At 45.9% G+C, this 14,308-nt stretch overlaps 1 protein-coding gene across 2 annotated transcripts in view; it reads right to left on the bottom strand.

The window, feature by feature from the left end:
* Nucleotides 1-9,941, bottom strand: part of STXBP5 (syntaxin binding protein 5) — a 723,304-nt gene extending 713,363 nt beyond the window's left edge. Inside the window, exon 1 of one of the 2 annotated variants that reach the window (XM_073627823.1) lies at nt 9,031-9,941. In XM_073627823.1, the coding sequence (XP_073483924.1) occupies nt 9,031-9,165 (135 nt within the window). In that variant the 5' untranslated portion in view covers nt 9,166-9,941. The remainder of the gene's footprint in view (nt 1-9,030) is intronic. The other variant, XM_073627824.1, reaches the window with a different exon arrangement.
* Between the last annotated feature and the right edge of the window lie 4,367 nt (nt 9,942-14,308).

The raw sequence follows: 14,308 nt of genomic DNA, 5'->3' as shown, positions 1-14,308 counted from the left end.
CAGCCAAGGAAAACTTTCAAAGAAATACAAGCTGAACTCCAAGGTCAAGGAACGTCAATGTCCATTCGAATCATCCAGTGATTTTTGAGACCAGGGCTAAAATGGAAGAACCACCAAGAGGACTACTCTGATGAAACAAAGCTAAAATGGATTTGCTCAAATGCATACTGCCAGTCATAATGCTTCTGGGGGAATTTTCTCCAGACAGATGAGACAAACCAAGCTTTTTGGCAGCTCACATGAGCTATATATATTTTTTTTTTTTTCTGTGCAGGGCACAATGAAATCTCAAGACCATCAGAGAATTCTGGAGCAAGACATGCTGCCCAGTGTCCAACAGGAAATCTAACCAAAGACCACCACTCAAAACACCCAGGAATGGCCAAGAACAAAACACTATTCTGAAGTAGCCTTCTATGAGCCCTGATCTGAATCCAATTGAACATCTATGGAAATTGACATATGCAGTCTGGAGCAGATTGCGCAAAAATAGGCCAAAATATCTGTTGCCAGGTGCAAAAGTAAAACCGTTTGTTGCAATTACTGCCTCTAAAACGTTGTGCAACAGATTAGAATTTTTTGTCCATCTTAATTTGTATTTATTTTATTTAAAATATTCTGTTGAAACAAAGACCAAAAGTTAAAAATATGGAATACCAAATTACTTTGTCAGTTTCAAGTGCCTTCAGAGAAAATTGAGGGTTCTTATTTCATGGAAGAGCAAGAAAACCTATCCACATCTGTACATAAATAATTTCCCTCTTTTATAACGCTTCCCCTCCTTATAGACATGTGTGACCATTACCACATAAGGTAGGTCCAAGAGTTTATTTCAGATGCAACATGGCACATACAAACCTCCCTTGTACAGTCCATCTGCCTGACGCCTACAGAAAGTTGGCAAAAAGCGGTATTAGGTGGGCAGCAGAGTCTTGCAATTCAACAAACAATCCTCTGTTAAATATGCTGCCATTGCATCACAGCTGGTCATAGAAGGCGAAAAAAAAAAAAAAAAAAACACTAAAACAAAAGGCCATCTGTAAAAAAGAATCCAGTAACATGGCCTGTCAAAATCATGTGACTAGCCTCTGCTCCAATCAGATTTTGTTTCAGCATTAAGCAGAGAACAGCAGTCAGCATTTTAGGACTGGTGTGTAAAATGCAAGCTGTGGCGTAGAGTTAAACTGATGTAATGAGTAAGAGAAGGTAAACATATTCAGGCCAACACTTCATGCCTGTCCTGCAAGTCTAAAAGCAGCCAAGCATCAAAGTTTAGTTACACTATTCACAACTGTTTTGTTAGAAACATTCCATGTGTGTGACAAACTAGCTCCATTAGGCCCCTTTCACACGATCGGCCCATTCGGATCCGCCTGTCCATTTTTCAGGCGGGTCCGCGCAGGCCACCCATTGACTTCTATGGGCAGGCGGATTCATTAGAGATGTGTCCGCTGACACTCACCTGCCATCCAACCCGACAAGATCCACTCAAAACAGACAGGTCGTGATACGTTTGCCATCCCTCCAGCGAATCATAGTGGATGGGATGAAAACGGACAGGCTGTCCGTTTTCATCCGATCTCCGCATAGAGAACAGAGTGGCTCTGACAGGTCAGTCCCTGGACAGTAAGCAGAGACGGACTTGTCATCCGCCTGCTCAGCGGGGATCAATAGAGTGATCTCCCGCTGAGCTGGTGAGGTCCGCCCAGTGGATCCACTCCATGTGAACTCCGCCTAAGGCCCAATTGTAAAAATAAATAAATAAATAAAAACACACCTTAAAGTGGAACTACACTGCATCTGAGCATCAAACAAAAATGCTATTTAAATAATTTTATTTAATTCAAAGCAAACTCCTCCCATCTATCCATGTCTCCATGCTTTATTTTACTGGAGAAATCACTCTAAAAAACACTAGCATTTCTGGTTGTGGCCACCTTGAGTAAGGGCAAATTCATGTAGCATTTACTTCATGGAATCCATCTGGCCTTCGCTCAGGCAAGCAGGTAGGAGGGTGAGCTTAGCTGAGAAAACCCCCTCCTCTCTTAAATACATGAGCAATTTTTTTTTCTGAAATTATGCTTCAAAATCAAATTTTTAATATAGAGAAAAATGCAGTGAATAACTTTTCTTAAATGATAAGTCACCTGTGGAACAGATTACAGAGGATCTTCTCGACACACCCGCTGTTACAATTTGAAAAGATTTTCCTGTGAATGAATAGACTACAAATACTGTCAGCCATTGCAGCTGACGGCTTGTAGTTCTCAAACTACGAGGGTGCTGTGCTGGTGCGCTTCCTTGTAATTCATTGATCTTCCTGCTCTCAGGATAACTGCCTGCCCGTATCAGATGTGCAGGCAGACCACCATCATGAGAGCGTGCAGGAGCCGAACCTTGCACCCGTGATCTGCTGATTACAGGTGCAATGCTCTGCAGGCTCCTTACAAAAAAATAAATAAATGCACTTTTGCCTGCAAAAAATGTGCATTTATTTTTTCAAAAGGTGAACTTAGCTTTTAAAAACGGGTACTAAGGCTTTAACAAAAAATAAAAAAAATTATGTTATAACTACCTGCTCTGTGCAAGAATATTGTACAAAGCAGCGCCAAACCTCATCTTCTGGGGTTCCCGCCACTGCTACGCTTTCCCCTGTGCCCCCATAGTAAGCCACTACCTATGGTGCACACATGCAGGCACGCTAATGGAAGGTTTTTCACCTTCATGCAGGTAAATGCATTAGGATAAACCTTTTGGCTTTAGAACCATGAGCATTACTACTGTACTTCCTCTACATAAAGCAAACATACCAAGCAGTACTTCCCATACAGAAAGTTTATTGCTGTAATAACCTTTCGAAACACAAACAACCTGCATTGGCCTGTTTGCGATTGGTGGTAAAACGACAGTGCCTCAAAAATAAATACGGGAAACAAAAAGATAAAGCCTTGATGGTCTGTAAACTTAGTCTTTGGCTTATTTAACAAAGCAATGCAAAATTTAGTAATCCAGACCAGGCACATAGATTTTAGCCTAATGCCTTCAGATCAGTTAAGAGATTTAGATTGACTGATTACTGTGCTTTGTACATTTCACCTTGAACTGACTCACTTGAACTGCCAGAATTTTAGCACTTCCTACTCTGACACCCTGACATCATGATATCCTGAAGCATTTACACATTGGAAGGTTTTATTCTTCAGGTTAAAAACAAAAGACCCCTATAATTCCACAAAAATGTGATACCATTGGTAATCTCCCCCCCCCCCCCACTAAGAGTTAAGGATGTGTTACAAACCCACTGCAAGTGCTTACCCTGACCCCCCTCCCCCCCCCAATCATTATTCCAGAGTTAGGCTTTAGTCATCGTTCACACTGATGTGGTGCACAGGATTCACTGCGTTTCCTGCATCACATCAAAATCGCACTCCATTCATGTGATATGCTGCAGGTGTCCATGTTAAATTAATGGCACCCTGAAACAGCTTGCAAAATAGTGCAATTGCCAGAATTGGTTTGCATGGGTGTGAACCCATGCAATCCAATAAGGATCCTGCATCATTTTGGTGCAGATGCAGTGCAATTTAAGCCATACAAAACAAATGGCTCAAATTGTACCACAGACATCGCATGTGATGTGCACAGGAATGTGGGGCGATTCACATGCAGTGTCCCACACCGCACAAGTGTCAACCAGGGATTAGGGGCCCATTCAGACAGACAAGTGCCACTGAGAATTTTCAAACCTTACCAGTGGAGACACTACCTCCATGTGAAGCCGCAGTCAATGGTGGTTCTGGTTTTAATTGTACCACTATTCACATGTAAAAGCTAATTCAAGCATGCCATTAGGGGTTCAGACTGGCCAAGGACACTGACGGTTCTCGTCACACACACACACACACTAGACTGCCAATGGTCTAGTTTGTAAGTGGTTCTAGCATAGCGTCCTGTTACGTCCAAAAGTAGCGTTTAGCCGCATCTGAACATTGCAGTCTAGCAACCCTCAATCACCCATCTGAATGAGACCTTAAGCTACCCACACAAACACCAATCTGATTGTATAATTTCCTTTAAACCTACTGACAAGTATGCAATGCAAGGGCATTCCTGAATGGGTGGTTTAGGTAGGTCCTGATATTACATACACACAGTTTTGGTTAGATCTAGGGTTCATCATGTGTAGAGATAATACAGTTCAGATGTTTAGTGGCCAAGCTGGTGCCAACTGCCCTTCCTGCAGTGCTTGTTTTAAAATTGAATAAAGGCTTGTGACCTGTCACTATGTGCAACAAGAAAAAAAATTTCCTGTTAGCAAACTTAGCATGTGTCAGCCCCAAATGTCACATGGAGCTGAGCCCTTAGAGAAAAATAGTTGTTGACCTTAGCTTGTTACTGTTCTTTCCCAAGCCTTCTCATCACATGATGGCTCAGTGGCTGCAAACCAACATTTGTTTCTTGTAAAATGTGGTTTTGAAAATAAGCCAAATCAGGCTGACCCTATTAGCATTGCAGAGTTTCAAAAGTAACTTCCTTATTTCAGGCTGATCCCTGGGACAGGTACAACAAATCTCCTAACCTTTGGGTCTCCTCAAGCTATTTCAGATCCTTTTACAAAACCTATAATTGCAGTAAGTTTAAACTACCAGTGACATCTCCGGCCCTTTAACTTTCTATATGCCCAGCTCAATGGACTGGTAATCAGCTGCGCTGCAAGGAATTCCCAACCACCGCAATAAAACACATCTAATGGTGCTCAGGGATGTTACGCTTTACTGGTGTGTGTTCATTGGGCGTTCTGTGGGGGTGTCATTGGTGTTATCTTGTACCTTGTCACTGCACCCCGATAGCTATTAATCACCATCACCCACAACCCCTGTAACAGGAAGCGCACCCAGGGCAAGGACTAGCATTCACGGCACAAAGACAACATGCCAGCATGCAGTTAGCATGCCACAGTGCCTTGAATTAATGAATAAATATTCCATATTATAGCTGAACAAGATTTTTTTGGCTTTAATTTATTTGTCCCATCTTGGATACATCCAATTATTTACATCTCACATCTGGAGCAGGAAGGCAGCTGGGGGATGCAGACTATCTCTCTGGTATCCTGAGCTACATACTGGGGTTGATTTACTAAAACTGAAGTGTGCAAAATCTGGTGCAGCTCTGCATAGAAACCAATCAGCTTCCAGTTTTTTTGTCAAAGCTTAATGTTAGAAGCCGATTGGCTACCAAACACTGCTGCACCAGATTTTGCACTCCAAGTTTTAGTAGATCAACCCCACAGTCAGATCTGGTCTCCTCTGGATGCTTCCTCAAGCAACTTGCATTCTGTATACAGAACACAGAAGTCAACAGCTCCACCATTCAAAGAAAGCCTTCCAACGAATACAAAGCATTCTTTGAATAGACGAACTGCAGAGCATGGGTGGATGACATCACAATCTCATCCAATCAGAGAATGACTGCTTCTGCTACAGTATGAATGGAGCTCATATCAGTGCAAATTATACTGTATATGTACCCAACATTCATGAAATTAAATTAATGTGCCTGGGGTGGGGCTTTAATAAAGCACACCTTCAGGGTTACCTATAACTGTCCCCTCTCCATTTTCTCTTTCTGTGGGGGGCAAGGTTCTGTCATCAGGCCCCTCTTCTGCATCTTACACGTCCCTTCCTTGGTCACTTGATAAACTCCCATGGCTTTAAGTACCATCTCTATGCGGCCGAGACACAAATCTCTCTCTCTCTCTACGCCTCACCTCATCCCTTTAGTCTCCTCTCGCATTACTAACCAACATGTCAGCATGGATGTCACAACACTTCAATTATTCTAAAACTGTGCTCATATTCCCTCTTGCCCATGCCCAATCCTCTGACTTATCCATCAAGATCAATAAAATAACCATGCCAGGGTGCTAGGTGTAATCCTAGACTCTGACCTGTCCTTTCAGCCTCAAATCTAATCGCTGTCCAAATCTTGTAGACTTCACCTCTGTAATATCTCCTAAATACAGCCCTTTTTAACCGTTGAAACCACTAAAGCAACCTATTCACTCACTTGTTAACTCCCCCCTCATTGGCCTACCTCTTTGTAGGCTATCCCCTCTTCAGTCTATCATGAATGCTGCTGCTGCTGCCAGACTCATACAACCGTTCCTTGTCCACCACCCATCTCTGCTAATCCCTCCACTGGCTTCCCATTGCCCAATGTAGAAAATTCAAAACACTAACAACATACAAAGCCATTTACAGCTCTGCCCTGAGCTACATCACCAATCTCCAAATGTCACCCAAACCGTCCTCTCCGCTCCTCCCAAGACCTCCTGCTTGCTAGCTCCCTTTGTCTCCTCCTCATCTCCAGGACTTCTTCAGAGCCTGTCCCAGCCTCTGGAACTCTCTACCCCAATCTGTCTTGCCAACTCCTACTCTGTCCTGTTAAAAGCGGAAGTAAACCCATCCATAAAAAACAGTTTCATTTCCAGCACGTGCCAGAAATGTAACACTCCCATTGGTTGTGCTCTCAACCAAACTGAGAAACCAAACCAATGGCTGGTGTCATAACTGATCAAATGTGCAGCAACATGGCAGCTGTAGATTAAACAGAGGCAAAGACGGCAGCTTTCTTGGCTAAAAACTATAGGGGGGTTTACTTACACTTTAAGTGATCCCTGAAAATCTCATCTCTTCAGGGAAGCCCATCCTGCCTTCAGCTAATAACTGAATTTCCTATATTTCCTATCAGTTCATCCCTCACAGTTTTTACCTTTCAGAAGGAACCCTAGAGTTCCATGAAGCCCTGGTTGAGAAAGGCTTCCATAGATAGTGATCATTTCTGTGTGTATACTCAATGGTGAATCGGCTACCCAAGTGTTTGTCATTTATTAATCCTAGAAAAAAAAAAAAGAATTAATGGAAGCCATACAACGCTTTAGGGCCCACACTTGTCCAATTTTGCAGGATGCATTTAAAAATGTATTCAATTTAAATGCATGTCAACACTTGTTGCGATGCAAATTTAATTAAAGCACAAATGGGGTTGAATAACTAAAACTGGGATGCAAAATCCGATGCAGCAGAAACCATTAAGCTTCCAGGTTTTATTGTCAAAAACTTACAGCGGAACTTTAACCTCCACTCTGTTTTTTGAAGCCTTACCTACCTGGTAGTGGTTCAGCTAACTTATGATATTCACCCACCCATCGGATCCAGCTAAGAGACTCTTCTCTTCTGGCATCACTTGGTCCCGCACCACCACGTTTCCCTGTGATGTTGTCACTATGCTGCTAGCTGTTCTGGTTTCAGCCGGCACACCTCCTGATGACATGCGGACAGGCCGGCCCCCTCCTCCTTTCTTCAATGAAAGCCTATGGGATATGTAACGTACATATGCCAGGAAACACAGTGGGCATTGTGCGTATCATTCGCCTAAGGCGAGGCAGACTGAAGTTAGAAGCCAATTGGCTGCTGATCTTGATTTACTGAAAGCGGAGATTACAAGATCTGGTGCAGCAGCAGCACATGTTAGCCAATCGGCTTCCTACTTCAGCTTGTTCAATTAAGTTTTGACAAAAAAAAAAAAAAAAAAACTGTAAAAGCCAATTGGTTTCTATGCAGAGCTGAACCAGATTTTGCACCCCCCAATGCATAGTATGTCAACACAAGTGTGCACTGGTGCATGCTATAATGCACATTTTAATACGTTTCCATTTATTTCAATGGAAATTGAATATGCTGACAGCGTATATGGGCCCTTAGTGCAGTAAGATTTTAGATGGATTATATTCATAAATCAGATTACTATGCTAAACCATAGAATCATTTTCAGCACCGTCAGAAAATCAATAACCCAACATAATCCAACAAGAACGCTCAGGCTCCAACTAGGCCACAAGTGTTTGTGTTATGGTGTGCTACTCAAATTTGTACAATGATGGAAATTAACTCTTGACAGTAGACCAAGACATGAAATCAATGGGAGACCCTGATATTTTATCATTTCTGCACCAGAGGCCTGTAAAATGACATACCCACATATAACAAAAAAATAACACGCAACCACCACACCACTGACATTCTCAGTTGTCACCCTTTACCACAAGTCAACAAAATAACATCCCTATGAAGAAAAGTGAAATGAAGCTCAAAGAAGGCTACCTAACAAGAACCTGGATTGCAGCTCTGACATGTATTACAGGGAAAAGATCCTAGCAAAAGAAAAAAAAAAAATTGGGGGGGGGGGAATGGGGGTAAAACCAAGTTACTGGTTCAGGCCTTTAGCAGTGAAGAGGTTGCCATCACAAGACAAGATTGAGCAAGCCTTGACGGACATCACTGCCATCAGAATGGGGAAATTGACAAGAGGAGGAAAGAGACGGGAGGAATTGACAAGGTGGGGGGAGCCTGAGCTCAAACACAACCCAAAAAAAAAAAAAAAAAAAAAAAAAATTAAAAATGGTGCAGAGCTTTCCCAGATGCCCTTCAAGCCACACGAGGACAAGACCATCTAAAACAGCAACATAAACAGAAGCCTGTATGGATCTAGGAAAACAGAGGTGAACTCCATGAGCTCCTACTGAACGTCTGTTCTAAATAAAATATATTACGTTGGCCATTCAAGATTGCGACAGATCTGATCTTCAATAGCCTAAAATATTCAGTGTATAGGTGGTACGGTTTTTTTTAAAACTGGTAAAGCTTGACAAATCATAGACAAGGCAAGCCACAGCCATTCTAAATCTGCACATTCATGGAGTGGCCTACGTCTAGCTCCCTATACAGCACCACCAAGGCTTCCTACACAAGATGGGATGGACGCAGGTGAACAGGCATTCTTCGACAGCCGCTCTGCCTACTTCATGGGTCTTGTTGGAAGCCTACACGTAGCCGATCGGTGCCAAGTATGTGTGTGGTAGCATGCAGAGAGATGTTACAGATATAAACATTGGGGAGGGGGTAGGAGAGGAGGGCTTATTGCAGATGATGACAATGCTAGTAATAAATAGTACTCATCCCAATTCACCTTGCAGAGCTGGAAGTGCTCGGACTGGAGGGTCTCTGGGATTTCCACCTCCCTGATTCCAGGCTGGGATGAAGACGACGATGAAGAGGAGGATACGGCTGTCAGGCCATCCAGCACCTTTTTAAATCTCCTCATTGTCACCCTTATCTGCCTCTTGATCCTCCACCACCACCACCACCACCACCTCCTCCTCCTCCAGATCCCACTCTCCTCTCACCCCCCACCTTTGCTCTCCTCCTCCCTTCTTGTGTTGGTCTCCCCCTTTTTGTGTGGTTGATGGGCACCCCACACACAGGAGGGTCCTGGCCCCTGGGGGAGGAGGAGGAGGAGGGAGGAAGGTTGCTGCTGCAGGTGATCTGTGCTGGAGAGGAGGGACGGGACTGATGAGTAGAAGGAAAAAAAAAAATCTTTTGCTGTCCTTTCTGTTGCTGAGGAAAAGAAGCTCAGTCCAGCATGGAGCCCAGTGTGGGGTGGGAGGGGACAGTCAGGTAGGTGGCCCTCGGTCCCCAGATGTGTCAGGAGAGGAGGACGCCTCTGTGTCTTGCCTGTGCTGCACTGGAAGCGACAGCAGCCTGCCACAAGCTGCTCTCTTCCCTCCCCTTCCTTCCTTCCTCTCGCTCTCTCTCTCTTCTCCGCTCTTTATACCCCTCCCCTTCCCTCGCTGTCACATTTTCCTCTTCCTCACTCCTCGACTCTCCGTCTTCTGGTTGCCATGCCCGGCCGAGGAGAACGTTCCAGTGCGAGGCCGCTTGTTGCTCCGGGTTTCTAGCCGGCACTTCCTTATCACAAGGCGGCTCGGCTACACCTGGCCGTGTTTTCAGTGTGAGTGTGTGTGCGGCCCCGCCCCTGTGTGCCTCCTGTCAACGCTCATTGTGCTGCTGCTACTGCCGCCACTCCTACCCTGGTACCGCCCACCAGCGTCTGCTCTACACCTATACACGGCTCCTGCCAGGGACGGGGCATGTGGGAGGAGGGCACAGCACGGGAGGGGGGCATACTGGGAGGAGTGCTTCCACACGAGGTGACAGCAGGGGGCTGACAGGGCATGCTGGGGGTAGCAGTTCTACAGAAGGGGGCTGACAGGGCATGCTGGAAGGAGTGACAGCAGGGGAGCTGGCAGAGCATTCTGGGGGTAGTAGTTTGACAGCAGTGGGCTGACAGGGCATGCTGGGGGTAGTAGTTCTACAGAAGGTGACAGCAGGGGGCTGACAGGGCTTGCTGGGGGTAGTAGTTCTACAGAAGGTGACAGCAGGGGGCTGACAGGGCATGCTGGGGGTACTAGTTCTACAGAAGTTGACAGCAGGGGAGCTGACCGGGCATTTTGGGGGGGAGTAGTTCTACAGAAGGTGACAGCTGGGTGGAGTAGTTCCTCAGAAGGTGACAGCAGGGGACTTACAGGATATCCTGGGGGCTGTAGTTCCACAGAAGGGACTGATGGAATTCTGCAGGGAGTAGTTCCACAGGGGGTGCTAACAGGGCATGCTGGGGGTAGTAGTTCTACAAAAGGTGACAACAGGACATGCTAGGGGTAAAAGTTCTACAGAAGGTGACAACAGGACATGCTAGGGGTAGTAGTTCTACAGAAGTTGACAGCAGGGGAGCTGACAGGGCATGCTGGGAGGAGTAGTTATACAGATGGTGACAGGAGGGGAGCTGGCAGAGCATTCTGGGGATAGTAGTTTAACAGCAGGGGGCTGACAGGGCATGCTGGGGGTAGTAGTTCTACAGAAGGTGACAGCAGGGGGCTGAGAGGGCATGCTGGGGGTACTAGTTCTACAGAAGTTGACAGCAGGGGAGCTGGCAGGGCATGCTGGGAGGAGTAGTTCTACAGAAGGTGACAGCTGGGGGGAGTAGTTCCTCAGAAGATGACAGCAGGGGACTTACGAGATATCCTGGGGGGTGTAGTTCCACAGAAGGGACTGATGGAATTCTGCAGGGAGTAGTTCCACAGGAGATGCTGACAGGGCATGCTGGGGGTAGTAGTTCTACAGAAGGCGACAACAGGGCATGCTGGTGGTAGTAGTTCTGCAGAGGGTGGCAACGGGGCTGACAGGACATGCTGGGGTAGTAGTTCTACAGAGGGCGACAACAGGACATGCTGGGGGTATAAGTTCTATAGAAGGTAACAACAGGGCATGCAGGGGGTGGTAGTTTTACAGGGGGTGGCAACAGGGGGCTGTCATGGCAGGCTGGGGGTAGTAGTTCCTCAAAAGATGACAGCAGGTAGCTGACTGGGCATGCTGGGGGCAGTAGTTTCACAGGAGGTGCTGACAGGACATGCTGGGGGTAGTAGTTTTACAGAGGATGGCAACAGGGGGCTGACAGGGCATGCTGGGGTTAGTAGTTCCTCAAATAGTGACAGCAGGGGGCTGATGGGCATGCTGAGGGATAGTAATTCCACAGGAGGTGCTAACAGATCATGCTGGGGGGAGTGATTCCACTGTAGAATCTGACAGGACATACATGAAGTAATGGTTCCACAGTAGGTGACAGCAGGTACTGACAGGACATGCTAGGGCTAGTAGACAGCAAGAAGCTGTCAGCAAGCACCGAGAGCATGCTGGGATTAGTAGTTCCACAGTAGATACTGCCAGGGCATGCTTTGAGTAATGGTTCCACAGAAAATGACAGCACATACTGGGTAGTAGTTTCACAGTAGAGGTTAACTGTGCGTGCTGGGGGTAGTAGTGCCTCAGAAGATGACAGCAAGCACCAATAGAGCATGCTGGGAATAGTAGTTCCACAGTACATACTGACAGAAGATGACAGGGGGCTGACAGGGCATGTTGAGGGCAGTAGTTCCACAATAGGTGGGAGAAGTCAGCTGCTTTGCAGTTGCTGAATAGCCATGGTGGGAATGCTAGTTCCTTATTAGCTGAGGGCCAAGGGCATGCTGGGAATTTTCTGTATTAGTTGACAGCAAGTGCTAAAAGGCATGTTGAGGATAGTAGTTCCACATTAGTTGGAAGCAGGGGGTGACAGGACATGCTAAGGATAGTAGTTCAACAGTAGATGACAGCAATGTTAATGGACGTTTTGGGAATAATAGTTCCACAATCACTGGGGGAAGCTCATTGTTTTGCAGTTGCTGTCAGTTCATTCCGAGAATGCTAGTTTCTCAGTAGCTGGCAGCCATAGTGACAGGACATGCTGGGAATAGTAGTGCCACTGTAGATGACAGCAGGTGCTAACAGGGAATGTTGGGGATAGTAGTTCCAAATTAGAAGTAAGCAGGTGCTAAGAGGACATGCTGGAAATAGTAGTGCCACAGCAGGTGACATCAGATGTTGAGAGGGTATGCTGCAAATAATACATCAACAGTATATGACACAGATGCTGGTCGAGCATGCAGGCCATAAGGGTACATGTACACAATCATAATGAAATTACCGATCATCTGCACAGGACCTTGCTGGCAAAGGCTGGCAGAAAGATCATTCGTACAAAATGCATGAAATGGTCAGTAAGATGCTTGTGTTTGCACAGAAAGTTTTCAATAAAAATCTATTGAAAGTGAAAGTAGTAATTAATGATTCTTACTCTGAATGGTCTAAGGTTGTCAGTGATGTAGCCCAAGGTCCAGTGTTGAGACCCTTACTTTTTAATATCTTTATAAAGGATATAGGGTCTGGGATTAAAAGTACCATTTCAGTGTTTGCAGATGACACCAAGCTATGCAGTGGAACATCCTTAGATCCGTGTTTCTTAACCTTTGTGAGGCCATGGCCCAGTAAATTCTTTCACAAAGCCTCCATGCCCCAATAGTAAAAAAAAGTTAATATTGATTAATTCTAGGACCATGAGAGATGGTATGCAAGTATGTATAGCAGACATCATCAAATAGGTACAGCAGTCCAGACCGAGTGACAGTTTAATGAGGACCCCCAGATAATCTCTAGCAGAGGTTTTCCCCCCTCCTCTGCAGTGATTGATTGTTAGGACCGCAGGTGTCCTGACAACCAGTGATGTCGTGCAAGTCCCATTCCCAGCATCATAGGAGGACAGAAGTGGAACTTCTTTCAGCCAGACCTGCAGCTTGCCTTACTTCCCAGCTCATGCCCCCTGCCTCCCTGGCTTTAAGGTATTGGGCACTCGAATAGGGACACCTGATGTAGGGGGGTGCTGTGATTGGGACACTTGATGTAAGGGGGCAAGGCCGGTGCTACCACTAGGCAGCCACCTAGGGTGCACTGCTGCCTAGGGCTCCCGGCCACTGGTGTTCCTGCTCTCTTCTCTCTGCAGCAAGCAACTAAGTTTCAGCATCAGCAGGCTGCTGCCGTTGCATTCGCACATAGTGTAAGAGGCGCAGTGGCGGCGGAGGACTGTGTCTGTGTCCCGACTCCCAAATGAATGGAAGCAAGCAAACATTCATTGATGGGCACTGGTAGGCTGCATTTAATGGGTGCTGGTGAGGCTGCATTTGATGGGTGCTGGTGGGCTGCATTTGATGGGCGCTTCATTAAAAAGGTGGGGTATACATGGGCAGGGAAAAGGGGGTGGAGCCAGGGGGGGGGGGCAGCAAAATGAAGTTTCACCTAGGGTGTCAAAAATCCTTTCACCATTCCTGCTTTGATGGGGACATTGCATGTGAGGGGGCACTATGATGGCGATATCTGATGTAAGGGGGCACTTTGAAGGGGACATCTGATGTAAGGGGGTACTTTGATGAGGACATCTGATGTAAGGGGGCACTATGATGGGGACATCTGATGTAAGGGGGCACTATGATGGGGGCATCTGATGTAAGGGGGCATTTTGATAGGGACACCTCCTGTAAGGGGGCACTTTGATGGGGACACCTCATGTAAGGGGGCACTATGATGCGGAAATCTGATGTAAGGGGGTACTCTGATGGGGGCAGGTGACGTAAGTGGGGGAAACTCTGGTAAGGATACCTGATGTAAGGGGGCACTGTGATGGCGAAATCTGATGTAAGAGGGCACTCTGATGGTGACAGTAGATGTAAGGGGGCACTCTGATGGGGACACTCAGATGGACTCTCTTTTGGAAAAAAATGTACTGATTGGACTTCCTTGAATTTTAATGTAATACATGTTTTGATTGTAGCCGTATTATTGCAATTGTGACAGAGAAAATTGAGTACTGTCCGTGATACTTTTTTTATTTGCACTAACGTATGTTAGTGCAAATAAAAAGTATCACGGACAGTACTCAATTTTTTCAATGTAATACATGTCAGATAGAATATACAGTGCAGCAGTCAGGACTTTGTAATGTACAGTACAGCTTGCAGCGTAAAGTGGTAAGGAGTAGGTGT

This window comes from Aquarana catesbeiana, linkage group LG04, assembly GCF_042186555.1.
Source record: "Aquarana catesbeiana isolate 2022-GZ linkage group LG04, ASM4218655v1, whole genome shotgun sequence".
Lineage (NCBI taxonomy): Eukaryota > Metazoa > Chordata > Amphibia > Anura > Ranidae > Aquarana > Aquarana catesbeiana.
The sequence above is the reverse complement of the archived record's forward strand: the minus strand, read 5'-3'. Positions and strand labels throughout refer to the sequence as shown.